We start from the raw sequence: 27855 nt of genomic DNA, 5'->3' as shown, positions 1-27855 counted from the left end.
TTTGCCAGAATCTTTCTGAACCGCTTAATGCAACATCTCAACCAGGATCTGTTGCAAGAGAGTCAGTGCATTTTCAGAAAAGGTTGAGGAACTACTGATACAGTGTTCGCAGTAGCCCGACAGTTCCATGACAGCATGCTCATCCGATGTCTGGGATACTGGTGAGTCTTCTAACCCATTCCCGGTCACCGATGGGAGTTAAGCAAGGCTTTGTGCTAGCATGCTACAACTTCGGCCTTACAATCAGCATGTAAAAGACTGAAGTAATGTACCAGTCTGTTTCAGACAAGCCCTCTCAAACCCAAGGTCTTAGACCATCACATGAACCTGTCACAGATAAGTTCACTTATCTCCGCAACACACTCTCTCAAGCTGTCTATATCAATGACAAAACACACATAAGAACTGTCAAAGCAAGTGTAGCCTTGGAAACAAAGAGGAGTAAGTCTGCCTCCCAAATTGAAAGTCTATTGAAAAATAGTCCTGTCCACTCTGCTTTATTCATGCGAGACCTGGGTTGTGTACCAGTGTTAAGCCAAGAAACTCAACCACTTTCACGTGAGCTACCTTCAGAAGCTTCTGAAGATCAGATGGCAGGACAAACTAGCAGACACTGAGGTGCTTTATTGAGCTAGTATGTCAAGCATCCACACCAAACTAATACAGTCACTACTGAACTGGGCTGGTCATGTAGCTAGAATGCCTGACACTCACTCACCAAAGCAAATCTTCCATGAAGAGCTTGAGTCTGGGGTGCACTCTCATGACGGTCAAAGGGAACGCTTATAAGGACACTCCAAAGACTTTGCTTAGGAGTTTTAATATCAACTCCAAGTCCTGGGAGAAGCTCACCCACGATTGTTGCACCTAGCGCAACCAAATAAAAAAAGTGCATCCTCCTTCAAAAGCAAGTGCATATCAGAGGCCAAGAGAAAATGCAAGGATGGAAATCCCGAGCCAGCAGCTCATTCAAAACACAGGTCCTGAAGAGGCAGAAATTTTCAAGTGTAGATCAGACTTATCAGTCATCTATATGCCCATTAGAACCCTACCAAACACCTCAGATGATGGACATGGTCATCTTTGCCTCGAAAGGCAAGCAACGACCACTATTAAAGTTCATCCAAGAGAAGAACTCTGAGTACAGGCATTGGCTAATACTCTCCAGAATGCAGCAATCACAAGTGCAGCAAGACAGTAATAAAACAGCTGCAAACTGGATATAGAGCTGAATATTTAAAATGGGAATCTACAGCATTATCCTTAGCAGTAATCATAACTACAGCTTTTCTTCCCTCAGTGGTTGGCTGATGTGTTAAGAGGCTCATTTTCCTCCATGGCTCAAGATTAATTCAAAGCTTAAAAACACGTTATTTAGTGATGAATACTCTGATGTAAAGTCACCATTTTGCTCAGATCTCTCAAAAAGGTGCAAACTGAAGACTGGGAGAGCAGATTATTATTAAAATAAAAATATTTTTAAATGGCTGGGGAGAAATAAGAAAGAACATTTAACTGTTAAAGCAATGGGCATTGGTTGCCAATGATCTATTGCTACAGTAAAATCCAAAAGGTAGACATGCTCGAGAGGCTGCTCCCATGTGTTGAGAACCACCTGACAACATTGAGACAGTCAAGTCAGGCTACATGTCTCGTCAAGAAATGCAGTTTCCTAAAAATTAATGCCATCACTCGAGACTAGACTGAGTGCTAATCTGAAGCCACAAACTCCCCCTGGAATCCTGACTAGTTTTCAGGCTAGTTCTAACATGTGGCTCCACTGCTTCCAACAAAGCCACTCCAAGACTCAAAAATGGCACTGTAGTGATGTCATGAAGCAGCTACCAGGAAACAAGGCAACAAAAGGGACTTTTAAAAAGAAATATAAAACTCAATCTTTTAACAATTTGCATCCCCCAGGAGATACAACATTTCAAACACCAAATTGTATAAGCATTAAAAATAAATCAGTCAACCTTACAGAACTGAAACCAATATTCAATACCAAGCAACTAGTTCTGAATACAATACTACAAGGCTATATACTCCATGACAGCAAAGGTGGGTTTTAAGGTATGGAATGAAGCATTAAATAAAAACAAAATGTAGAAAATTTACAGCACCCAGGAGCATTTAACAATTAATGATGATCGTACACAAAATGAGCTCCCATGCCATCACCCCAAAGTACAGAGATTAGGTGGCCTTCTTTTTCTTGTATCATCAGCAATATAAAATGGGACCGGAACAGAATGGGCCAGCCACTCCTTTGTGAGCAGAAACAGACTGAACACATTTTTGGTGGTGGCAGCCTTCCGTTTCGTCACATGGTGCTCAACTCTGTGTTAAGCGTCGCCTGGTGTGGTTCAGGACCCCCAATCTAGCATGGCAGTCTCAGCTGCATTTTCTGCAGAGGGAGACAGTGGACTGAGAATATGCATGACTCACTGGCCTGTTTTCTCTGGGCCCTCTTCTCGGCCAGCCGAGCTTTTCTTTTTTTCACTCGCCTCTTCCAATGCCCTTCCAAACAGTCAACCTCCGGAGATCATGGCCGTCAGTTGTTAGTATCTCTGTCCCCCATTTTCATATCTCGCTTGCAGGTACCCTTGTAGCAGAGGTCTGAGACCCAGGAGGATATGGCTCAATGGCCAGTTCACTGTATAGGAAGGTATTTGGGTTGAACACATAAGTCAGCAATAACGTTTGCTTGATCTGTATGGACCATCGCTAGCCAAAGGTTGTTTTGGGGTGTCACTGGTGTTGTGGGAAATCCACCTTGCAGTTTAGATAGGGCAGATTCCACAATGTCACAACTCAATCTAACCCTTAGGCTGATTCCTGAAATTTATTTGAACATTTTTGTAACTCAGAATCGTGAACCAACTTGTGCTTTCCACAGATGAGATCAGCAGACTGCAAAGAGAAGTAAAATGCAAAATATAATGCATAAAGTACTTGTCCGTATTAGTATTTGGTGCTATTTTCCTCCTATCCATTAATTTTAATAGGAAAGGAATTTAACACATTTACAATATCTTGCATCGATACAGCGCTTTTCACGTAGTAAAACATCCTAAGGCACTTCACAAGAGTGTTTTCAAACAAAATTTGACATGAGGCCTTCTAATGAGATGTTAGGATAGTTGATCAAAAGCTTGGGAAAGAGGTAGGTTTTAAGAAACATCTTAAAGGAGGAGGGATAGAGAGGCAGAGCAGTTTAAGGAAGGAATTCTAGAAATTAGGGTCTAGACAACTGAAGACAAGCTGCCACTGGTGGAGTGGTTAAAATCGGGGATGTACAAAAGTTCAGAATTGGAGGGGCACAGATCTAAAGGTTGTAGGGCTGAAGGAGGTTACAGAGGTAGGAAGTGGTGAGGTCATGGAAGGACTTGAAAACAAAGTTGAGAGTGTTAAAACTGAGGCTTTGCCAGAAGCAGAGGGGAAATGGATGAACAGAACTTGCTGCGATTTAGGATAGGAGCAGCAAATGTTTGGATTTGCTCAAGTTTACAGAGGGTACAAGGTTGGAGGCCAGCCAAGAAAGCATTACTAATATATGAATTAGGAGTAGGCCATTCAGCCCTCTGAGCCTATCCACCATTCAATAAGATCATGGCTGATCCGATTGTGGTCTCAACTCCACATTTAGATAGATGATAGATTCTTGACTGACAAGGGAGTCAAAGGTTATCCACCGCTACCTTAAAAATATTCATTGACGCTGTCTCCACCACTCTCTGGGGAAGAAGAGCTGCAAAGATTCACAATCCTCTGAGAAAAAGCTTTTCATCTCATTCTTAAATCGAGACCCTCTTATTGTTAAACTATCTCCCCCTCCCCCCCGATTCTAGTGCCTCAAAAGGGAAACATCCTTTTAACATCCACCCTGTCAAGTCCCCTCAGGATCTTATATGTTTCAATAAGATCACCGCTCAATAGTCTGAACTTCAATGGATAAGGCCTAACCTTCCCTCATAAGATAAACCCATCTTTCCAGGTATCAGCTGAGTGAACCTTCTCAGATTGGTTCTAAGACATTTACATTCTTTCTTAAATAAGTAGAACAAAATTGTACAGTACTCTAGATGTGGTCTCACCAACTGTAGCATAACATCTCTACTTTTATATTCCATTTCCCCTTGCAATAAGCAACAACATTCCATTTGCCTTCCTAATCACTTGCTGTACCTGCATACTAAGTTCTCCTGATTCATGTGCCAAGACACCCAGATCCCTCTGCACCACCAAGTTCTGCAATCTCTCTCCATTTAAATAATATGCTGCTTTTCTATTCTTCCTGCCAAAGTAGACAAATTCACATTTTCATACATCATACTCCATCTGCCAAATTTTTGCCCACTCACTTAACCTAGGTACCTTTGCAGTCTATCCTTTTCACAACTCACTTTCCTACCTACCTTATTGCCAACAGCAAATTTAAGTCATTGATATAAATTGTAAATAGTTGAGCCCCCAGAATTGATTCACTCGTCACAGCCTACCAACTCAAAACAGACCCATTTATCCCTATTCCCTGCTTCTCGATCACGAACCAATCCTCTATCCATGCTAATGTGTTATCCCCTACACCATGAGCTCCAATTTGCGTAATAACCTTTGTTGTGGCACCTTATCAAGTGCCTTCTGGAAATCTAAGTACAGCACATCCACAAGTTCCCCTTTATCCATGTTGCTTATTATTTCCTCAAACACAATTTTCCTTTCACAAAACTATGTTAACTCTGCTTGACTGCAATGAGATTTTCAGAGTACCCTGCTAGAACCTCCTTAATAATAGATTCCAGCAATTTCCCTATGACAGATATTATACTAACTGGCCTGTAGATTCTTGCTTTGTCTTTCTTTCTTGAAAGAGGAGTCACATTCTCTATTTTCGAATCTGATGGGACCTTTCCAGAATCTAGGGAATTTTGGAAAATTAAAACCAATGCATCTACTATATCAGTAGCTACTTCTTTTAACACCTGAGAATGAAGACCCGGGGACTTGTCAGTTTTTAATTCTGATAATTTTCTCAGTACCCTTTTCCTGATAATTCTTTTAAGTTCCTCTCTTCCATTCACCTCTTGATAATTATTTCTGGAATGTTATTTGTATCCTCTACAATGAAGATAGACACAAAATAGCTGGTCAATTCATCCACCATTTCCTTATTTTCCATTATTAATTCCCCATTCTCACTCTCTAGAGGACCAACACTCACTTTACTCAAAATACCTGTAGAACCACTTACTATCTGTTTTTATATTTCTAGCTAGCCTTCTCACATACTCTAATTTCTTCCTCCTTATTAATCTTTGAGTCATTCTTTGTTGTTCTTTATATTCTGTTCAACCTTCTGACTTGCCACTCATCTTTGCGGAATTATAGGTTTTTTTCTTTCAATTTGATACTATTTTTAACTTGTTTAGTTAGACATGGATGGTATGTCCTTCCCCAAGAGTCTTTTTTTCCCCACTAGAATGTATCTTTTCTGAGTATTCTTAAATATCTCCTTAAATGTCTGCCACTGCATCCCTACTGATCTATCCCTTAACCTAACTTCAAGTTAACTTTAGCTAGCTCTGTCTTCATGCCCTCATAATTGCCCTTTTTTAAGTTTAAGACACTAGTCTTAGATCCACTCCTCTCGCTCAAACTGAACGTGAAATTCAATCATATTACCATCACTGCTATCTAGGGGCACCTTCACTATGAGGTCATTAATTAATCCTGTCTCATTGCAAATTACCAGATCTAGTAATAGCCTGCTCTCTGGTTGGTGCAATAACGTGCTGCTCTAAAAAAACTGTTCCAAAAACACTCTGAACTTATCACCCAGGCTACTTTTGCCAATCTATACGTAGATTAAAATCACCCACGATTATCACTGCACTTTTCTCACAAGCCCCCATTATTTCTTAAAAACAAAAAAACTGCGGATGCTGGAAATCCAAAACAAAAACAGAATTACCTGGAAAAACTCAGCAGGTCTGGCAGCATCGGCGGAGAAGAAAAGAGTTGACGTTTCGAGTCCTCATGACCCTTCGACAGAACTGTCGAAGGGTCATGAGGACTCGAAACGTCAACTCTTTTCTTCTCCGCCGATGCTGCCAGACCTGCTGAGTTTTTCCAGGTAATTCTGTTTTTGTTCCCCATTATTTCTTCCTGCATACCCCATTAGATAAGTAATGGGGACCAAAGGCCGTTAAACTGATTTTCCAAATAATTAATTCTAGGAAATTTCAGCTCATCCAGTACTGGATGTCAGACCAGCAGCATATGGTAGTGGAAAGGTTGATAGAAATGGTAATGAGGAAGATTTTGTGTCATTGGCACAAATGTAAAATCTGACATTGTGGCTTTGGGTCAGCATGTTGATGGTAAATAGGGGCCAGCCAAAAATAGATCCTTGGGAGTTCCAGAGGCAACAGTCTGGGGGAAAAGGGGGTAGCCACTTCTGAGGATTCTCTGGCTACAAAAGGATGGATAGGAATGGAACCAAGCTAGAGGATTCCCACTCAGCCGGATGAGAGGAGGCGCTGAAGGATGGTGTCATTGACAATATCAAAGACTGCAAGCAGGACAAGAAGAATGAGGGATAGTTTTCTATGGTCGTAGTTATATGGATGCCATCTGTACCTTTGGTAAGGGCCATTCTGTGCTATGACTGGAGCAGAGGCCTGATTGGATGGGTTCAGAGTGAAGAGAAAGATGGGAGGTGACACCACGCTAAAGCACTTTGGAAAGGAAAGATTGGAGATGGAGCAATAGTTTGCAAGCAGTTATGATATTTAGAGGTCTCTGACAGCAAAACAGTAACTTAATATTAGCACCAGAAAGATATGCGATGAAGCACTCATAAGATTAAGTGAGAGCTTCTCAAATGAGTATTGAAACGTGCACATTCTAACAAGGTGGAACAAGTCAGAGCACAAGGCAGCTTGAACTGTTAGAGATGGCTTAATGGTGGTACCTTAGCTCTGGTTTGCAAAGCAACTACTAAAAAAGATGGCCAAGAAAACTTTAGCTGTGGAAACTAGGGAAGTGGCCACAGCATGTGAAGTTGAATAATTCCACACAGAAAAATGAAGATTATACAAAAACAAATACCTAGGACCAAATTATATCGCTATAAATTAATACTGGAGTACAGGCAGCATTATAGACTTAATTTGGAGTCTGAGTAGATTACATTATTATTAAATCACAAGATTAAATTACTAAAAACTTCATTTATTCCTTCTCTGGGTCAATTAACAGCAATGGTCAGAGTTGGCTAACATGCAAACACGCACTAAAAGCCTGAAATACTTAAGAGTGGTTTCACATCAAGAACAGCCTGCAACTTACAGCAACACCACATAAAAAAACACCTTAGAAGTGTTGCACAAGATGGCACATCCGATGTGACAAAAATGATCTGGGAATTATAGCTGCTGTCTGCTTCCAAGTTCGAACTGCTCTGAAAAAAAACGCCTGCACCCTAATTCCTCTCTCTCTGGATCTGACCCTGGGCAAGAGATTCCACCACCGCAACCACCGCCCCCCCGCTCCCCAACCAATCCCAAACACAAACCCAGGTCAGATAATGACGTGCTTCCTCATGTACAGGAGAGAAAGGCAGCAACTCTACAGCAGTTGGGTTAAGAAATTTTGCTCAGTGGCTTCATCTTGCCGGCTGATTTTTTACGGGGAGGGGAAGACGGGCAACTGAGTGAGATGAGGAGGGACATAACCATGTTCCAGATGTTGGCCTTGAACTTTTCACGCGAGAGAGAGAAAAACACTGATTCACACCGAAGTTTGCTGGGAGCTTTAATTCCGTCGGTGAAGAAAACCAAACAAAAAGATTGAAGAAAAAGTTTTCAAAAATTTTCTTTCTGGGGCAAGCCCTCTGTCTCCTCCCTCTGCCTGTGTATCATTTTAGAAGCTGGCAGTTTACATCTACGTTTTGCGCTCTAGGTTTAAATAGACACAGTGGGGTAATGGGGTGGTAAGGCAGCAACAGGGTTTTAGAGCGCGGTAGTGCAATAAGCGTGAAACAAGTAGCGCCCATTTAAAGCCCAGGGTCAGAGCCGCTGGCTCCGCGCTCACTCTCCCGTCACCATTCTCGCCACCCCACCCTGAGATCTGCTTTTATTTAATATTTTGCAACTCGCTCACCTTACTCTTCACTTCTACGGCCACCCTGTCCAAGCACCTCAGCGTGCTGGACTTGCTGTAACTTCTGTTCATTTTCTCCGCTTGTGTTTTTTTTTAGCCCCCTCAACAAGGTGCCCACTGCAAGGGGACTCGCGCCGCCCAATCCTGGCACAGGCTTTTCTCTTGCTCCGTCGTTCCAAACGAAATTCAAAAGCGTTCTGAGAAGGTCGGACCGTTAACGTTATCTTCCTGCGATTGTTGTCGACCGAAGTCAGCCCCGCGAGCACCTTCTCGCGCGCGCATGCGTTTTCTCTCGCTCTGCATCATCACGTAAAGCCGTTGAGCGCCTTCCCCACTGACTGTTCAAGCCTAGTCTTCTTCCGAAACTGTAGGTGGCGCTGCATTACGGAGGACCACTGTCACCTTTTTTTTGTTTACATTTTCGTACCTGGTTGGGAACCAATTCTTAAGTGGATGTACATGAAGTTTGCTGCATTTGTTGCTTCACTGTAGTCAGGTGCGGAGCAACCATGTATCAGTCAACCAGCCACATGGAGAGCTGTACGAAACACACTCCATTAAGCCCCAGCATTTTGAGCATAGAAGTGTGATTATTTCAAATTCTGGCAACCAGAAGACATAACAAGGTGGCAGCAGATATCTGTGGGGTGACAGACCATCCGAGATTTTATGAGACTGCCCAGTACTTGAGGTTGTTGTCCTGGGTTATCTGCTGCCGGATGGCCTTTGTCCTCTATTCTAGGTCTTCAAGTATGCACCTACATATGCAAAGTGTGCATTTCTCCTGCTCCCACAGCGCCCGCCCACCAGGCTCAGCAGCACTACCCTATCCTACCCCGGCAGTCTAGACAGCCCACCCTCTCCTCCCCTTTACTCTGCTCACACAGTCTGGACAGCACCCCTGCTCCTCAGGTACCAAAGTGTCCCTTTTTTGCCAAGAGCTGGTCACCCTGGTTATCTCTGACTAAGATCCAAATGTTTTAAACAGATTTAATTTTTAATTAAATTGAGAAAAATCAACCTGAATTAGTGCCAAAGAGAGCAAGGAAACCTAAGTGGGGATCGTGCAAAAATAAAATTGCCACTGCCTCAGCAATGAATGCACAGCTCATAATGAATCGGGAAGCAGATGATGTCATAGAGGATTTTGAAAAATTTAAACAAAAACGCAGACTGACACTCGGTAGCTTCCTAAAAGACATTGGTGAAGACATTGGTCAGCCTTTTGTGGGCAGGAGAGAAAGGGTTAAATGCATTTAATAGCTGAGACATGAGTGAGGATGACAAAACCCACACAATATCTTTGAAAATTCAGCACACACCTCCAGCCAAAGTCAAACCATTAGATCCGCCAATATGAATTTCAAACCCTGAAGCAAGAACCAGGTGAGCTTGTTGACAATTTCTTAACAAGATTGGAAAATGCAACCAGAAAATGTAAATGCAAGGAAACAATGAAAGGCTAATACCTCAGCTCACTTAGGGCTCTGCACACCCTAAAGTACAAAAAGATTTGTTTGGAAAGCACAAGTTCACAATATTTCAGGCTGTAGACATTGCCAGAGCCATGAGTAGACAGATGAAGAGATGAAGATGCTGACTACCCAAACAGCTAGCCTTCAGTTAAGTCAAGAGAAAGACAGCACGATTGGGGCAGTGAAACAGCAACAAAAGAATGCACACCAGACAGAGAGAAAACTGTGCAGAAATTATGGATGGCCATGAGTTCATAGACAGAAGGAAGGAAATGTCCTGCACGTGGATCAAACTGCAGAGCTTGTGGAAAGCCTAATCAATGGGAGAAGTTATGCAGAAGAAAGAAAGAAGATGATAAAGGAATTATCAGAAGCAGATCTATAGGGCAATTGAGGAGGAAAAGAAACCAAACATCCATACCTCAGAAGATGACAATGAGATTGAGAACACAAAAGACATAGGAACCATATAACTGGGACAGTTCCCACAGAAAAGAAAGTCCACAACCATAAATATGAAGCTGAAGACTGCTACCAGAGCACTCAGTAACATCATACTGTTCAGACTATACCAGACAATTTTTTCTGAAAATTTTAAAGAAATTGGCTACCAAGGAAAGATTTTCTGAAACTGAGCAGCATCATGCCAATGGCATACAGGAGAACTGAGATTTGACAGCTAGGCAGAACCCAAATCAGAGGGACATGCAAAGGAAAGTATGTTAACGTATGTTCTATGTCACTGAAATAGATGATCCTGTTGTCCTAGGGTTGAGCAGTTGTGAAATGCTGCAGCTTATCTCAGTAAACCAAAGAAGGTGACAGTGAGATTGAAGATAATACACTCATTGAAAAGCACCCTCCGAGCAGAAGCAAGGAAGATATGGTATAAATATATCCAGAATGTTTTGATGAGTTTGTTGGATGATTTGAAAATTTTGAGTCTCATATCACTGTTGATCCAGTGAAGAAACTAGTGATCCATTCCCCATGTAAAGTACCAATAGAACTAAAAGGAAAGCTTGAAAGAGAACTCCAAGAAGTGGAAGAAGAAAATATGATCGCCTGGGTCAGAGTCTAAAGACTGGGTAAATTCCAACATGGTGAGTGAGAAGCCAAATGGATGGCTAAAAATTTGCCCGGATCCCAAAGATCTTAATCAAGCAATAACGAGGAATCACCACCCTACTCCAACATTGGTAGAGATCACACCAGTACTGGCAGGGGCAAAAGTTTTCAACAAGCTTGATGTCCAAAATGATTACAGGAACATGAAGCTTCACCAGGAATCTTCATGTTGATAATATTCAGTACAAATTCCTGCATCTTCCTTTTGGCCTTAATGTGGGCCAGGATGTGTTACAGCAGAAAAAAAGATGATACATTTAGAGGATGTAAAGGAACATGGTATAGGTGATGATATCCAGATTTATGATGTAAATGCAAAAGGTCATGACGATCATCTAGCCATGGAGAAAACCAGGAAAGCTGAGATCAAGCTTAATGCTGACAAATTCATTCTGAATGTGAGAGAATGCCAGTTCTTTGGAAGACTCAAGCCAAGTTCTGAAAAAGTCACAGCTATCTCTGAGACAGAAGCTCCAAGTGATAAAGAAAAGTTGAGATGTTTCCTTGGTTGATCCAGTGCATGAGTTCTTTCATACCACTCTATCAGAACACAGCAAACCTATGACAGCTGATGAGCGAAGGCATTGAATACCAGTGGCGAAAGTTAAATGAGACAAGTTTTAACAAACTCAGAAGTAGTATGCAAGGAGACAAGTCTGTATACTACAACATCTACTCTTCAAGTAGATGCTTCAACAAAAGAACTGGGAGCAGCCTGGGTACAAGAGGGGAAACCAATAGCATTCCCATCCAAATTGCTAACATTAGCTGAGACCAGATATGCCAACTTAGAAAGAGAGCTTGTGGCAGTTGTGTACGTAAGTGAGAAATTCCATGCATCTCCACAGGAGAAAGTTCATCATAGAGGGTGATTATCACCTACTAGAACATATCTGCAAGAAAAATCTGTGTAGAGCACTAGCAAGACTGCAGAGGTTACTCCTGAGGCTTCAAAGTTATGATTTTGTTCTGAAATACAAGCCAGGGAGAGAAATGGTGCTAGCAGATGCCCTATCTTGGTTGTCGGCACAGGAAAAATATGAGATAAAAGATCTAGGTGTAAAGATCCGATATCTAGTGAACGTAACACCACCAAAACTGAGTCAAATTAGAAATTAGATCAATAAAGACGAAGAGTTACAGATGGTCTTTCAGCAAATGATCCAGGGATGACCTGATAAGATACAGCAAACACAGCCAGAAATATGGCAGTACTGGTCTACCAGAGACGACATCTCATTAGAAGATGGTGTTCTGCTAGAGGGGTCAAGGCTAATCATACCAAAAAAAATACAATGCTCTCAGCAGAATTTATGAATTTCCTTTCACTGTCCATGATCAGTATGTTTGTGGAAGAGGGGTATGTTTCCTTACCCTCAAGGTGATAATTCCAATTAAATAATTTCCAACAGCAAGCTTTTTGTGAGTTAAATATAAAGAAAACTTGCCCCAGAATTTAAAGCATGATGTCTCAGTCGCTCGTCTCACACACACTTTCACAGACACAAAAATTAGAAACAGATTATGGTAAAACAATACAATGCAACTTAAAATTATCTCATTCTCTTTTGTGGCAAGCCTGTAGTTTCTTAGATGGAGATAATGCTTTAAAGTTGAAGTGGAAGTCTGATATAACAAAGGATTCTCAGTAATCTGCAAGGTTTCTTGTAGTTGAATTTCCAGGAGGTTAGTTCTCAGGTGAACTCAAAGTTGGAACAGGTTAGGGGGAATCCTACTCCCACTTTCAAGGTATTGCTGTTTATTACTTTGGCTGCTTGGATCCCAATCCTGTCACAGACAGAATATATGTGCTCTCTTACTGCCCGTAATCAGTAAGATTTGTATGGAAAGAGGTGTGTCTTTTCCTATTCTTGGAGGGCATATTCCAATTAAACAACTCAGCAGCATGATTTCTTTGAGTTTTTAAAAAATATGAAAAAGATTATTCATTCTCACACATTTACCCTGAATTGACGCAGCACTCGGTCTCACGCACACACACACACACACACACACACACACACCCGGAAAGATTGGATACAGATAAAGATTGTGCAGTCTTACAGATTATACTTAATTCAATCTCTGATTTACAATTTCCAGACTCCCACGTGGTGGGCGTGTGGTTTCTTGAATGGATTCAATGATTTAAAGTTGAAGTGAGGGTGTTTTAAAGTGAAATGTTCACAGCAGATTGCAAGGTTTCTTGTAGTTAAATATCTAGCAGGTTGGTTCTCAGGTGAACTTTGAAACCGGAACAGGTTAATTACTTTGGCTGCTTGATGACTTGCAGCTAGTTTCAGAGTCTGGTTCTCAGACTGGCTGACATCAGATGGTTCTTAAAAGGCAAAGCATTTCTCCACAGCTGTTGTCTCATCAGTGTTCCTTTGCAATCTGCCCTGGTCTCTCTAATCTTTAGATAAAACTCATTACCTCAAATGAGTTTTCATCACATGACCAATGCCAACAATCGTCCAACCAGGTTTGGGAGTCCAATGCCATTATTGTGCAATAGGAGAGTGATGGTAGTCTTTCATATTTAACTTGTGGATAACTGGTCTTGTCAGCTTTGTTTTGTTGAACTGCAAACCTGGAGACGTGGAGTCTAGTGGTCCACTGACTCTGTGTTTTTAGTAAGCTTTGAACAATGGCAGGTAGGAATTCCACAGATAACATTTGTCTAGGTATGTCCATTCCAGGGGAAGGCCCCCATCCATGGTTCTTCAATCTGGAACTTCCCAGAAGCTTGATAGTCTGCGTTGAATAAGCAAAGGTCACTTGACCCCTTGGTAATTATCTCAACAATTCATCAGTGTCAATTTTAAACAAATAACATACAGCTCCAGAAGCTTACATACAAGCTAAGTCCATGTGTAAAGTTAGGAATATGATATGCTTTTACTGGACATGACAGCAGAAAGAACTTCTCCAGAAAATCCATGAGAATGGAGAAGTGTAAGCTAAGAGCCAAATCAGCTTGTGTACTGGATAGGCATCTACAAAGGCATCAAATGAACGGTGTCTTCTACATGCAGTGTATGCCAAAAATCTAGAAATACACAGCAGAAAGAGGAGGCAATAGTTACTGAAGTACTACCCTGACAATGGCATTCTGTGGGAGCTGATTTATTCATACACAATCAAGAATGGTATTTCATTGTTGCAGACAACTACTCAAAGTTCCCTGTTATACGAAAGGTGATTGATTTGAGAGCTGTAACAATTATTTCTCTTCACTGAGCAAGGGATTCCTGAAAGAGTAATATCAGACAATCGAACCCAATTCACTTCCAGTCAATTTAAAGAATTTGCTGAACAGTATGAGTTAGCCATCATCACTTCATCACCACATTACTCAGCAAGGCTCCCTCCATCAATTGCCACCTTGATCTTGATGCAATGGAGAGGCTTGTGTGTGCCGAAGATCCCTTAAGAGATGCCATTGGGAGCTACTTGTTCCAGCTAGGGCCACCCATGGCAGCAAGGTTGGGGAAAGGTACCGGACAAAATGCAGTTGAAAAAGTCCTCAATGGCAGAACAGGTGAAGGAAAACTATGTGCCCCACTAGTTGTGAAGGCAGAAGAAAGCTGCAGCAGAAAGATCATCATGATTTGACACTTCACTGAAATCTGATCACCAACCCATCAAGATTGTGTGGATAATGATGTGCCTCAAGGTTCCAACGTTAAAAGAAGTCACACTCAGGCTTCTACCAGGGTCCATTTGCCAAGTCCTGAGGCAATGGAGAACTGGTGACGGGTACAGGGCTCTCGAACCTGGGAGTCCCTAGTCAAGAATCTGCTCACAGTGACAGATACATGAAGGTTGTTAGACATCTGCGTTGGGATGGAGGTATCTTTGGGCAGTACATCTGTGACTGAGCAGTCCTCTTCAGGATACCCTCTGCTCACCCCATCTGGGGGAGGGAGGGGGGCATTAGAAAGGTGTCCTAAAAACAGGCTATCCCAGTTTCTCCTGGCTTGGGCTCCACAGTCTGCGGGATCACCATCTTTGTGGTCAAAGAAAGAAAACTTTAAATTTTGCAACTTGGCATTTTAGAACATGCATGGATAACCTACAAGTGAATATCCGAAAAGAAGAACTGTAATAATATCACATGAACCATCAAGACTCCAAATTGACTCTTTAGTGAGAACTCATGGGGAGGGGTAGCTGAAGGAACAAACAGGGGGATACACCTTCTACCAGAAAGGAAGGACTGACAGTGATCGTCGTGTCCACATAATTGGTTTTACCATCCGGTATAAGATTTTGGATGCAGTGCCAGAACTCCCCAATTGTATAAATGCAAGGATCATGACACTTTACCTACAGCTCAGTTGTAATCAATACGCCACTGTCATCAGCATTTTCCCTTGACCCGTGACTCCAGTGACGATGTTAATGAAAAGTTCTATTCAGAGCTTGATAAATTCCTCAGTACAATTCCAAAAGAGGAAAAGATCATCCTTCTGGGGTCTTTAGTGCCAGGGTTGGCCATGACTTTGATGTCTGGAGAGGACCCATTGGAAAAACAGGGTGTGAAAAGCCAATGCCAATGGTGCCTTCCTGCTGACAAAGCATGCTCAGCATGACCTCATTATAATAAGGAGGACAAATGTAAAACCACATTGAGGCATTCGAGATCAAAGCATTGGCACCTCCTGGATAATGTCATTGTTTGAGTTGAACACCTAAGTAATGTCAGTATCACTTGACCCATGAGGGGAACTGATGCCTGCTGGTCAGATAGATCATCAAATTATTTGATTGGTAATAACATCCACCAACATCCACAGACCAGTGTTCGAGCATCATCTTCACCTGGACTGGTTCAATGAAAATGATTTTGAAACATGTGTCCTCCTGAAACAAAAATCAGCAGCCTTCATTGTCTGGCAAACATCTCCAACTCACAAGTGAAGAAGGCAGCATTCCAATGGCTCAATGCTGATGCCGAAAGATAAATCCGGAAGGACATGTGGTGGCAAGAAAAAGCTCAAGAAATCCAACAATATGCCAACTATCATGACATGTAAAGCTTTTTTGAAACCAACAGGGCCACCTTTAGACCAAGGCCAAATGGACAAAATCCCCTTCACCCCCAGGATAGTGTTTCTCCTTCTTCAGGATGACAATGTGATCCGTCAAGGCTGGAAAGAACATTTTCAACAACTCCTCAGCCATGAATCCACAGTGGCAGTTGAGACGCTCCAGGCTATTCCCAAATGCCCTGTGCTAGAATCCATATGTGAACCACCATCGATGGGAGAGCTCCAAGAAGCAAAAGACAGATGAAAAATGACAAAGTTTGTGGCCCTAATGGTATTCTAGCTGAGGTCTCCAAAGTTATGGGCTTTTGCTCACATCAAGACTCCATGCACTCAACCAATGAGGAAAAGGAACTCCCCCGACGTACACCCACCAGCTTCATGACTGCGACAATTCTAACTATCTTCAAGAAGGGAGATAAATCATGCTGGGAAACTATCAAGGTATTTCCGTCTTGTGCATAGCAGGCAAAATCCTGACAAGCATTCTCTTGAATTGCCTACTTCTGTGGCTGAGAAAATCCCCCCAGAGACATAGTGTGGCTTTAGACCTTCCAGAGAAACATCTGACATTGTTTTTTTTGCCAGACCAACCTAAGAAAAAAGTCAAGAACAACACCGGGAACCCTTCATTGCATTCATTGACCTGACCAAAGCATTTGACTCAGTAAGTCTCGAGGCTCTGGGGAGCACGCTTCAAAGATTTGGATGCCCAAGAATCTTCACCACAATTACAACTGCATGATGAGGAAATTACTGCAACTGTCTTGAGTGGGAGCTCTGAAACAGATACCTTCAAAAGACATATGGTGTCAAGCAGGGCTGTGTGATAGTCCCCATACTATTTATAAGCTAACTAGCTGTGGCTATTCAGTTCACCAAAGATCAACGGCCCTCTGGTGTAAGTATTAATTACTACCTAGATGGAAAACTCTTTACCATTAGTTACCTCCTTCCCAAAACTAAATTAACCACCATACATGATCTATTCTGCATCAGATTTGCAAAACACGCTTCACCTTTTGAATTAAAGAAGCTTGGTCTGTCCTCAAATGTTGTCAAAACAAAATTCTTATGAACCCACACCTGGTCAGCCAAATATTTCACCTCCCATACAAGTTGGAGGAGAGACTGTGGAATATGTTGAGCACTTCCCATACTTTGGCAGCCAGCTCTTTTAAAAGTCCACTATTGATGAGGACATCCAACACTGGATCAGCTGTGCCAGCTCAACCTTCTACAAACTATGGCAGCAAGAGTTTGACAACAAAGACCTCCATAAGCCAACTAAAGTCCTGGTGTACAGAGCAGTTGTCGTCACTACACTCCTGTACTGCAGTGAGACCTGGACTTTGTATCAGTGACACATAAGAGCACTAGAGAATTCCATCAGGAATGCCTCTGCCACATCCTCTGGATTCAATGGGAGGACTGCCAAACAAATGCTAGGCCAGGATTTCCCAGTCGGTGAGTGGGGGGGGGGGGTGGGGAGCACGGCCCGCTTGCCGATGCATAAAATGACGCGGGATGACGTCAGGTGGAACTCCTGATGTCACCCCACCTCATTTCAATTTTCAGCAGAATCAGCTGTGTGCCCGCTGACCTGTCAATGGCCATTTGAGGCCATTGACAAAGTAGTTAAAGTGATTAATGGCGGGCTTAAGAAAAAGCATGAAACCTCATCCATGAGCGGGATGAAGTTTCATGTAGGTTTTAAAATTTTTAATAAAAGTATCAATGAAAGTGATGGACATGTCCCAAATCATGTGACACTGTCACATGAGGAGACATGTCAGGGAAATTTATCTGTTCTGTTTTTAAAATTTTTCACACAGGAGCCGATCTCCCTGAGGCAGCACTTAGCCTCAGGGAAATGAGTGCGCTCTTTCGTGCGCATAGTGCTTCCTTGCGGACATCACACTGGGCGAGCCTTAATTGGCCCGCCCACGTAAAATGGCAGTGCGCCCCCGATCAGGGGTGCCGATCGGAGGTGCGCCTCCACCCACCTGATCAGGGGTGCCGATCGGAGGCGCGCCTCCACCCACCTGCTCCTAAACTTCCCCCCCACCCCCTGACGGGAGGAAAATCCTGCCTCTAGTGTCCTCCTTGAAGCCAGCTCCACAAACATTCAGGCAAAACCCCTACAAAATCAACTTTGATGGCCTGGACACTGTGCCTAGATGGCCGAAAACTGTCCATCACCCTGCCCCCTTCCCCCACCCCCACCCCCACCTCCCCCAACCCACCCCGCCCCAACTGGCCTGGTCCTATTTTCTCTACTCTCAAATGACCATTTTTCCAGGGAAGGACAAAGAAAAAACTTCAAAGACATTCTGAAGTTCTCCTTGAAGTGCGGCAGCATTGACATAAAAGACTGGGAAGAACTTGCTACCATTGTTCAAAGTGGAAACAAATTGTCCATCAAGCTGTGTCACACTTTGAGTCATAAGATCTTAATGATAGGGAAAACAGCGGTAGTGAATGAAAGAAAAGGAAGCAAATCCTACAATTCAATTCCCACTACATCATGGGGCATCCTACCCCATGAGCTCAAAGATCTGTTGGTCATGAATCAGCCTGTTCAGTCCAACAGAGACCCATGGCAGAAACTCACAACCCTGAGTAGGTGTCATCCTTGAATCGAGGGACAGCTGATGACCCAAGGGGACACTGGTTTATAGAAAGACACTCCAGACGGTCAAAAGGACCTTTAAGAAATGCTGAGAGACAAAGGAAGACCCAAACCTAGGCTTATTGTACCTCTGATCTACACACCTCAAGGCTGTCATGAAATCATCTGCAGAGCTGTTGAATGGAAGAAGATATAGGACAACTCTGCCAAGCAACATGCTTCCTCCAAATGGCCAGGAGGAAGTAAGACTACAGCTCAGTGATGCATGGTTGAAGAAGGTCAATACTTCAACAAGCATGCTAAATCCCAGCTTGAGTTGTTAAAAGGACAAATTATACATGTGGAGTATCCAATCATGAAAACCTGGAACCCAGCAAAAGTTGTTGGTGAAGCTGAGATTTCAAGGTCATACATCATTGAGACCAAAACTAGCAGGCAGATGAGAAGGAACGGAGTCCATTTTCAACTTAAATCTGAGCTGGAAAAGCAGAAAAGATCATAAACAACACCAGTAACTTCACTAATCAGTGAGACAACATCAGCTGCATTACCAACAAACAGCGCAACAACAACAATTTCCCCAGCAAGTGACACTACGTTAGCAACATCAAGCATAACTCCTACAACACCAGGGCAACATGCACAACATCACCTGCTCAGTGTGCCAACTCAGAACTGAGAGCGATGAATGCTAAATCTCCAAGATGGAGACACAACATTCTAACACCTAAGCAATACCATGAATATTGTTTTGGGAAAAGAAAACAAGCTTTAACAGATTTTAAAGGTGTTCAGTTTAATTATAAAAGTCAATTGTTAATCTTCTTTAGACACAATATAAAAAAAGTTAATGTTTGGAATAGTTATATTGCAAGGGAATCTGTGTTTTTAAATTTAATTTGCATTTTTGGAGGCAGATCCTAACTGAAGCAGAAACTGAACTGAAAAAGGAGACAGAAAGGGAAACTGAACAGGTAAACATAGAAAGGAAACTGACCCTCCCAGTTTTTAAGGATACAAAAACAAACTGAGGTTTGGAAACCAAACCTTCTAGGCAAACTGACCCTAGTTAAAAGATGTATAAGAATACAGATCAGTCCAAGCTGGGCAGTAGTAATTGATGTGCCCACTGCTGTAGTAATGACAAGCTGAATAAGATAGTTGGTGACAAAGCCCAGGTCCAGAAGCTAAGAATAAGTTACTGCAGCTGTTTCTGTTGTTGGAAGATAACATTATTGGGTCTAACCAATCCAGACTGAGTTGAGCAGGTTCTGCAGACATGTGCCATTTGTGGTGAAGACCATGCTGTGGAACTTGGGTTGGTTGTGCACTGCTTTCAGCTGTGGATCAGACTAGCTCCTAGAAGCAGAGGAGCTGAAGTTCTTCATGAGAAGGACAGATTTTAAAGGACTTCGTGACTGAGTGTGATCACCAAAATCTGGGTGGACTGCTGAGCTAATTCATAAGATTGTCTTAGTTGAATCTGCCATGTGATGTACAACTTATAGTTTATATTCGACCACAATTTACCTGTTAATTCATGTTTAACTCGTGTTAATTCTAGATACTATAGCCTAGAATAAATGGTATTTGGTGACTCTTGCATAGTAAATTTTTTTTCGTTTTAAACCGCGGGATTTTGTGGCTTCATTCATTTAGTAAGTAACCAGCATTTCGTATTTCTTTTTTTAAAGAAAAGTTTCTGGTCTCTACCGAGATTATAACCATTATATATCGGGGCATTATATTTTTTTAAAGAAAGAGAGATGTTATATTGTTATATTATTCGAGTTAGGAACTAATTGTTATGCAATTGTATATCAGGGTGCCACATTTACTTCTGTACTACAGTCAAGTGCCAACTAACAATGTTTAGTCACATGAGAGCTGTAAGAAATACACTTGCTGAAGCTCCAGAATTTTGATTCTACAAGTGTGATTATTTTGAGTTCTGGAAACTGGAAGATGTAACAATATTAAACCACTCTAAGGATCCCCACACCTAGTCAACCAAATATGCCACCTCTCCTATATGTTGAAGGAGAGCCTCTGGAGTATGTTGAGCACTTCATATACCTCAGGAGCCGCTTCTCTCAAAAGGCCACAATTGGCGAGGACATCTAACACTGGATCTACTGTGCTGGTTCAGCCTTCTACAAATTAGAGCAGAGAATGTTGAAAACAAAGACCTCCACATGTCAACAAAATCCTAGTGTATAAGCCATTTGTAGTTACCATGCTCCTGTGCTGCAGTAATACAGTCTGGTTTTTAGCTGGTCTGTCCACTGTCCAATAACAAATGATTTTATGTCCAGCATTTTTATTTTGGAGGAAACTCAATGCAAATAGTCACTGTGGGATTGTCCCTGTGCCTTACACTTACCACTCTGCCACAGTGAAGACTGGCAGTGACTTGTGCCTCATTTCCTCATTGTTTTGCATGCTGCACATTACCATTTCATTGGGATCTATGCACAGGTTTGGGAGGTCCATAATGACATAAACCCCTTGCATAGTGCGGCAGTGATGATGTCTTTAACCCCACCCTGCACCTCAGTGATGCCCAGTATTCTTGGTCTCTGGTAGTGGCCACCCTAGACACGGAGAACTTCCTTGAACTTCCTTTGTACTAGTTTTGAACCTTTTCCTACTCCCGCAATTAACATTCCAGAGTTACCTCATCCAAAACTTATACTATTTCATATAGCCTTTCAAAAGTCACCTTTATAGGCCTCCTTTCCAGGTTGCAAAGCCCAAAACATTCTTGATCTTGCCTATTTCATTCCCTCCCTGTGTGCTGCCCAATTTGGAACTCCCATTTCTTCTTTGAGTTAAAATAGAACCCCTGAAATTAACCTTGTTGCTGTTCTCTGCACTTAATATTTCTCAGGTCTTTGTGACACAGCATGGAAGGTGTGGTCTGATCGGAGAACTGTACTGATGGATTACAATGTCCTCTTACATATATTCTTATCCCTGTTTTCAAATCCCTCCATGGCCTTGACTCTCCCCAAGTTTGTAGTCTCCTCTAAACCTACCCCCCAGTTTCAATTGCCCCCCCATTAGGAATTGTGTCTTCAACTGCCTAGGTCTAAAGTTCTGGAATTTCCTCCCTAAATTTCTCCATGTCTCAATCTCTTTTTCCTCTTTAAGATACTTCTTAAATCCTATCTTTTTGACCAAGTCTTTGGTCATCTGCCCTAATATCACCTTATGTGCTCAGTGTCAAATTTTGTTCGCTAATGCTCCTGGGTCATTTTACTATGATAAAGGTGCTACGTAAATACAAGTTGTTGTTGTTTTGGTTATGCAGTTCAACATTCAGACACCTTTGATGATTGCTGTTTTACATTATTTTGTATAAAGTCTAATAAAAATTCCCCATCTCTTTTCAATTCATCAGTGGCTATTTCAACACCATTCATTGAATACATATTTTGCTTAATTTTCAATGTCTTGTGCAGTATTTTGCACCTGACAGCAATAAATTTTATTTGCCCATGTACTTTGCTTGTCCAATTCATTCTAATTTTGAGCTCCTTATATTGATTTCACTGCACAGTTTGGTGTCATCAGTAAACTTGACCACTTCACATTGAGTTTCTAAGTCTAATCAGTTATGTAAATGAGAAACAAGAGTTTTTTTTATTCAGTTATTGGATGTGAGCATCGCAGGCTAGGCCAGCATTTATTGCCCATCCCTAATTGCCCTTGAGAAGGTGTTGGTGAGCTGCCTTGTTGAACCACAGCAGTCCATTTGGTGTGGGTACATCCACAGTGCTGTTAGGGAGGGAGTTCCAGGATTTTGTCACAGTGACAGTGAAGGAATGGCGATATATTTCCAAGACAGGATGGTGAGTGACTTGGAGGGGAACTTCCAGATGGTAGTGCTTCCATGTTTCTGCTGCTCTTGTTCTTCTAGATGGTAGTAGTTGTGGGTTTGGAAGGTGCTGTCTGAGGAACCTTGGTGAGTTCCTACAGTGCATCTTGTAGCTGGTACACACTGCTGTCACAATGTGTTGGTGGAGGGAGTGAATGTTTGTGGATGGGCTGCCAATCAAATGGGCTGCTTTGTCCTGGATGATGTCAAGCCTCTTGAGTGTTGTTGGAGCTGCACTCATCCAGGCAAGTGGAGAATATTCCATCACACTCCTGACTTGTGCCTTGTAGATGGTGGACAGGCTTTTGGGGAGTCAGAAGGTGAGTTACTTGCCGCAGGATTCCTAGTGTCTGATCTGCTCTTGTAGCCAGAGTATTTATATGGCCAGCCCCGTTTAGTTTCTGGTCAATGGCAACCCCTACATGTTGATAACGGGGGATTCAGCAATGGTTATGCCATTGAATGTCACTGAATGGATGATGGTTAGATTCTCTCTTGTTGGAGATGGTCATTGCCTGGCTGTTGTAAGGCACGAATGTTGCCACCTGGTTATTGTCCAGGCCTTTCTGCTTTCAGACATGGACTGCTTCACTTGTTCCAGCGTTAAGCCCTGATGCATTCTACTCAGTATTTCCCTCCATCCTGACTTAACTCCTCTGAGCACTCACTGCTTTCTCGCTTTCAGCAAGTACTTTATCCATTCCCACTGTTTACCCTTAGTCCCCAAGGCTTTGAGATTGACTAATATCCTTTCATGAGGATCCTTTTCTCTTGGAACTCAGTTTAAAAAGGTATTTGCTTCATGAAGAAACATTGTCTTCCTTTGTGTCAGGCTGAAACATATAATTCACATGTCAGAGCAAATGATTCATAGTCACTGGAGACCTGAAATGGGAAGAGTTCCAAACCCCAATCCTAAATCCTTCTTTCATCTTAATGAGCACAATAAAGCTGCACTTACATACTGGCAACCAATGAAATACTGTGAAGGTGTCGGCTTCTCTGTTGAGTGTCTGGAATACATAATTTCACTCCAAATTAAATATCAGAAGTTCTGAGTCTGGATTGTTTTTTATCATCTCCCTGCCAGAATATCAGCAGAGCTTCTTGATCTTTCTCAGACTGTGTTATAGAAGCTTTAATGTCCATCAACATCAGGAGAACAGGTAGACAGTGCCTCAGTTTAATGACTCATCTAATAAACAGTGCTTCCAGTAATGCAGCACTCTGACAGTAATGTAATGAAGTGTCAATCTAGACTATTAGTCAAATTCTGAGGTATGGTTGCCTCACAGATTTAATACAGCGTGATAAAGAACAATCCCTCTAATTCCTCTTTAAGATTGCTGCACGGCCACACAACCACACATCTTAAAGGGATGGTTTCTCTTGCGCAGCCCGTTTGTCCTCTGCGCAGCTTAGAGAGACCATTGATCGTTATGTCATGCCACTAAAATAAACACTTCTGAAATAATTAAATAAATGTTTACACTTTCACTTTGGTTCAACGGTCTTTCAGTTCTACATTTTCTACCTTTCCATGATTTTGAATTTATTGTTCCTATTTAAATTTAGATTTACATTAAAAATGAATATTCTTTAGTTTAACTTTTTCATTGCTTATCATCTTAGTAATTTGAATTACCAAATCTGTTTTCCTTTTTTAATGTGAGTCCCATCATCAATTCTACTGGCAGAATCATACCAGATTTGCACTAAGTGTGGTAGCGGATGGGTAAAACAATATTTTGCCCGTCGGCAGCAATAGTGGCTTTTCACGCTATATCGTCCCAAACCCACCACATTAATTATGCATTCCCGGGATACACGCCATTTCGTTGGTGGGAAGGCTCCGATTCACTTACCACGGCGTCACCTCACTCCTTCATCACGCCATTTAAAGTCCAGCCATGCTCGGTGCTTCCAGCCCAGGATGGCAGCAAAGAAGACATAGCCCCAAAAGGCAAGAAGACTGCAGCCCTCAAGCGCCTTTTGGATGCCCTGGAAGCCCACTGTGATGTCCTGTACGCCCACTGTGGCCACAGGCGGGCAGTTACATAATTACCACTCTGGCTTGGTAGGCAATGGCAGCAGTGATCAGTGCCAATATAGCAGAGAAGAAATTGACTATCCAATGCAGATAGAGGATGAATGATCTCATCTGTGCAGTCAGGGTATGGCAATCACCTCTAAGCTCACACACTCAAGACCATCACGCATCCTCTGGCATCTGACTCACTGCCAGCTCAAGGGACATCACTACCCATTCTCACACATATACCTCACATGTCCATCTGGCCTCATCTCCTCTGGAGACTGCCTCATGAGCCCTCACCATCTGGAGGCCATTTGCACAGATCAACATGTGCCCATACACACCCTGGGATATCCTCCTTCCCCAGTACAGCTCTCGTCCTGCAGACTCTTCCCTTGCCCGAGGCCACTACTCCCCCTTCCCCAAGTAAGACCTTGCCTTGCAGCCTTTGAAAAGCCACCCACATGTGGCTGCTCTGGTAGATAGGGATCTACCCGTAAGACCCCTAAAAGTGATGTGATGCTGCCTGTGAAGCCCGGCACTGATGACTGTGAGTGCTGCCCGAAGCAAGGTAGGCAAACAAACCTTGAAGTCCTGAGCAAAATGCAGCTGGCCAAGTGCACGCCTTATATATATGCTGTTGTGAAACACATCGGCATGTTTTCCTGCTGATGTGTGCGGATGATAGAGCGTTGGGGGAGGGGGATGAGTCCGGTGGGCTGGTCTTATAATGATATGCTGATGTATTACAATGAGGTTCCCGATGTCCGACGGTGGGGAACCCACCTGCCATCGGCAGGCCGAGTGGACAACCGCAAAATGGTTTCATGATGTCATGAAACCAATTTTTGGCCTTCTTGCCATATTGTCCACTCACGCCACCGAACCTGCCCGACACCGGTGGGAACAGAAAATCCCGGCCTACAACTGGGATTTTGCTCCAGTCACTCAAGAGAAAATTAAATACAGGGGGAAAAAACTTACAGCATAAGCCATTACTTGCTTGACCTGTGCAACATTCTCCACTGATATTTAGCAGTGCTGTACAAATGAATTTCTCCCCCTCAGTAATGCAGATCACATGAAAAGGGAGATGGTGGCATAGTGGTAATGTTACTGCACTAGTAATTGAGAGGCCCAAGCTAAAGCTCTGGAGATATGAGTTCAAATCCCACCACAACAGCTGGTGGAGTTTAACTTCAGTTAATAAATCTGGGATATAAAGCTAGTCTCAGTAATGGCAACCATGAAACTATCATTGATTGTTGTAAAAATCCATGTGGTTCACTAATGTCCCTCAGTGAAGGAAATCTGTTGTCCTTACCTGGTCTGGCCTACATGTGACTCCAGACCCACAGGGATCTTAACTGCCCTCTGCAATAGCCTAGCAAGTCACTCAATTCAAAGGCAATTAGGGATAGAAAACAAATGCTAGCCCTGCCAGCAATGTCCACATCCCATGAAAGAATAAAGAAAATTATCTCCTTAGTTACAGAAGCAGTACAGGGGTGAAATTGGTTTTGGGCAGTTGCACAATATATGCGATAGTGAATCAGAACCCTGTTTTACAATCCATGTGATTTTCCTTTCCACTGAACTCCTGAAGCCAAGTCCAGTGTTTATAGCAAACACAGCCCAGAGGCAGAGTAAAACTCTCTCTATTCTGGTAGCCTTGTCATCGATATTTCCTCTAAGCTGCACAGGGGTGCAGCTGCACAGCAACCTGGAATGTACAACACAGTACAATAAACAGATGCCCACAACCAATCTTCCCTTTAAGACACACATCATTGGTTATCACTGGACTCAATATTCACCCTCTCTACCAGCAACGCACTGTGGCTGCAGTATGTACAACAATTAAGAAGGCAAATAGTTTGATAGGCTTTATTGTAAGGATGTTGGAGCATAAGAGTTAGGAAGATTTGCCACAGCAATACAAGGCTTTGGTGAGAGAAATCCAGTTGTGTAGGAGTGCTATGCAGACTATGTTGATTCCTGGTGGAAGATGGTGACATGGGCCGCTTCCTGTATGGCTCACGTGAGGTTTTTTCAATGGTATCAATAAGGTATGCCACACAGCTCATGCAAGTATTGATCCAATGTGCTGCCTGCTCCCCCCTCGGAACTGAAGTAAATCTGTACAGTGCCCTATATGCACAAATTTTTTCATTTGGCCTTCTTAACTATGGAAGGATATATTTGCCTTAAAGGTGGATCAATGAAGATTCACTAAATTGACTTTTGGGTTGAGAGGGTTGCCTGATGAAGAGATATTGAGTAGAATGAGCCTATATTCTTTGAAAGAATGAGAAGATGATCTCATTGAAGCATATAAAATTCTTAGAAGGCTAGACAGAGTAAATGCTGAGAGGCTGTTTCCCTTGTCTGAAGAGTCTAGAACTAGAGAGCATAGCTTCAGGAAGAGGGTCCATTTAGATCTGAGAGAAATTTCTTCAAGAGTTATGCATCTTTTGAATTTTCTACCCCAGAGGGCTATGGATGTTCAGTCATTGAGTATAGTAAAGACTGAGATGGACAGATCTGTTGACACTAAGGGCAGAATTTTCTGCCTGTTGGGTAGGCCAGTCGAGAGCGTGGGCTTGGGCGTGGGTGGGTGCAGAGCTGATTGCAGCCTGTGATTGGCTCTGCACCGCCATTTTACGCGTGCGGGCCAATTAAGGCCCACCTAGCGTGATTTTTGGCTCCCAAGGACAGCAGGAGCTGTCAACGATGGCCAGCAGAAGGGCTCCCAAGAGCTCTGCTGGTGAGGTCAGGCAGGAGGGCAGGTTGGCGGGGTACTATGCCCCTCGCTTCGCAGATGAGTGCCTTGTCGCCCTCCTCAAGGAGGTGGTAGAATGGCGTGAAATCCTCGTGCCGAGGGATGGGAGGAGGAGGCCCCCCTACATAACGAGACATGCCTGGGAGGAGTTGGCAGAAAGGGTCAGCACACAAGATGTGGTGCGACACACCTGGGTTCAATGCCGCAAGTGCTTCAATGACCTGTTGCGATCAGGAAGGGTGAGTATCGTGTTGGCATGGGCCACTTAGCACAGCAGTTAGGTTTGCCCCCTGGCCCTCCCCCCACAAATCTGAATGTAGTTATTGCACTGAATCATTCACAGCATGTGGCCTTCACTGGGTGGACCAGCATTTATTGCCCATGCCTAGTTCACCCTGGGAAGGTGGTGCCGAGCCGGGTTCTGTATCCGCTGCATGTGGTACCTTCATATCCACAGTACTGTTTTGGGGGCGACCTCAAGGATCTGTACCTCGGCACAGTGCTGGAACTCCAAGACATGTCAAAGTCAGCCTGCTGACTGACTGGGAGGGGAACGTCCAGGTGGTGGGGCACCCATCCATCTCCTGCCCTTGGCATTCTACATGTTGTTCTTCCTTGCTTTAGAAGGTCATACAGTGTCGGTGGCAAATGTGATGGAGGCAGCATCTGGGAAAGGGGGGTCAGCCCTGGCTGCATGGTGTGAGAG

At 43.0% G+C, this 27855-nt stretch overlaps 1 protein-coding gene across 1 annotated transcript in view; it reads right to left on the bottom strand.

Moving 5' to 3' along the window:
• Window positions 1-8460, bottom strand: part of LOC121276267 (partitioning defective 6 homolog gamma-like) — an 88214-nt gene extending 79754 nt beyond the window's left edge. Inside the window, exon 1 of the mRNA XM_041184491.1 lies at window positions 8167-8460. Within this exon, the coding sequence (XP_041040425.1) occupies window positions 8167-8238 (72 nt within the window). The 5' untranslated portion in view covers window positions 8239-8460. The remainder of the gene's footprint in view (window positions 1-8166) is intronic.
• Window positions 8461-27855: the final 19395 nt, after the last annotated feature.

Source organism: Carcharodon carcharias, chromosome 3 (assembly GCF_017639515.1).
Source record: "Carcharodon carcharias isolate sCarCar2 chromosome 3, sCarCar2.pri, whole genome shotgun sequence".
Taxonomy (NCBI): Eukaryota; Metazoa; Chordata; class Chondrichthyes; order Lamniformes; family Lamnidae; genus Carcharodon; species Carcharodon carcharias.
This window is presented reverse-complemented; position numbering and strand designations above follow the sequence as displayed.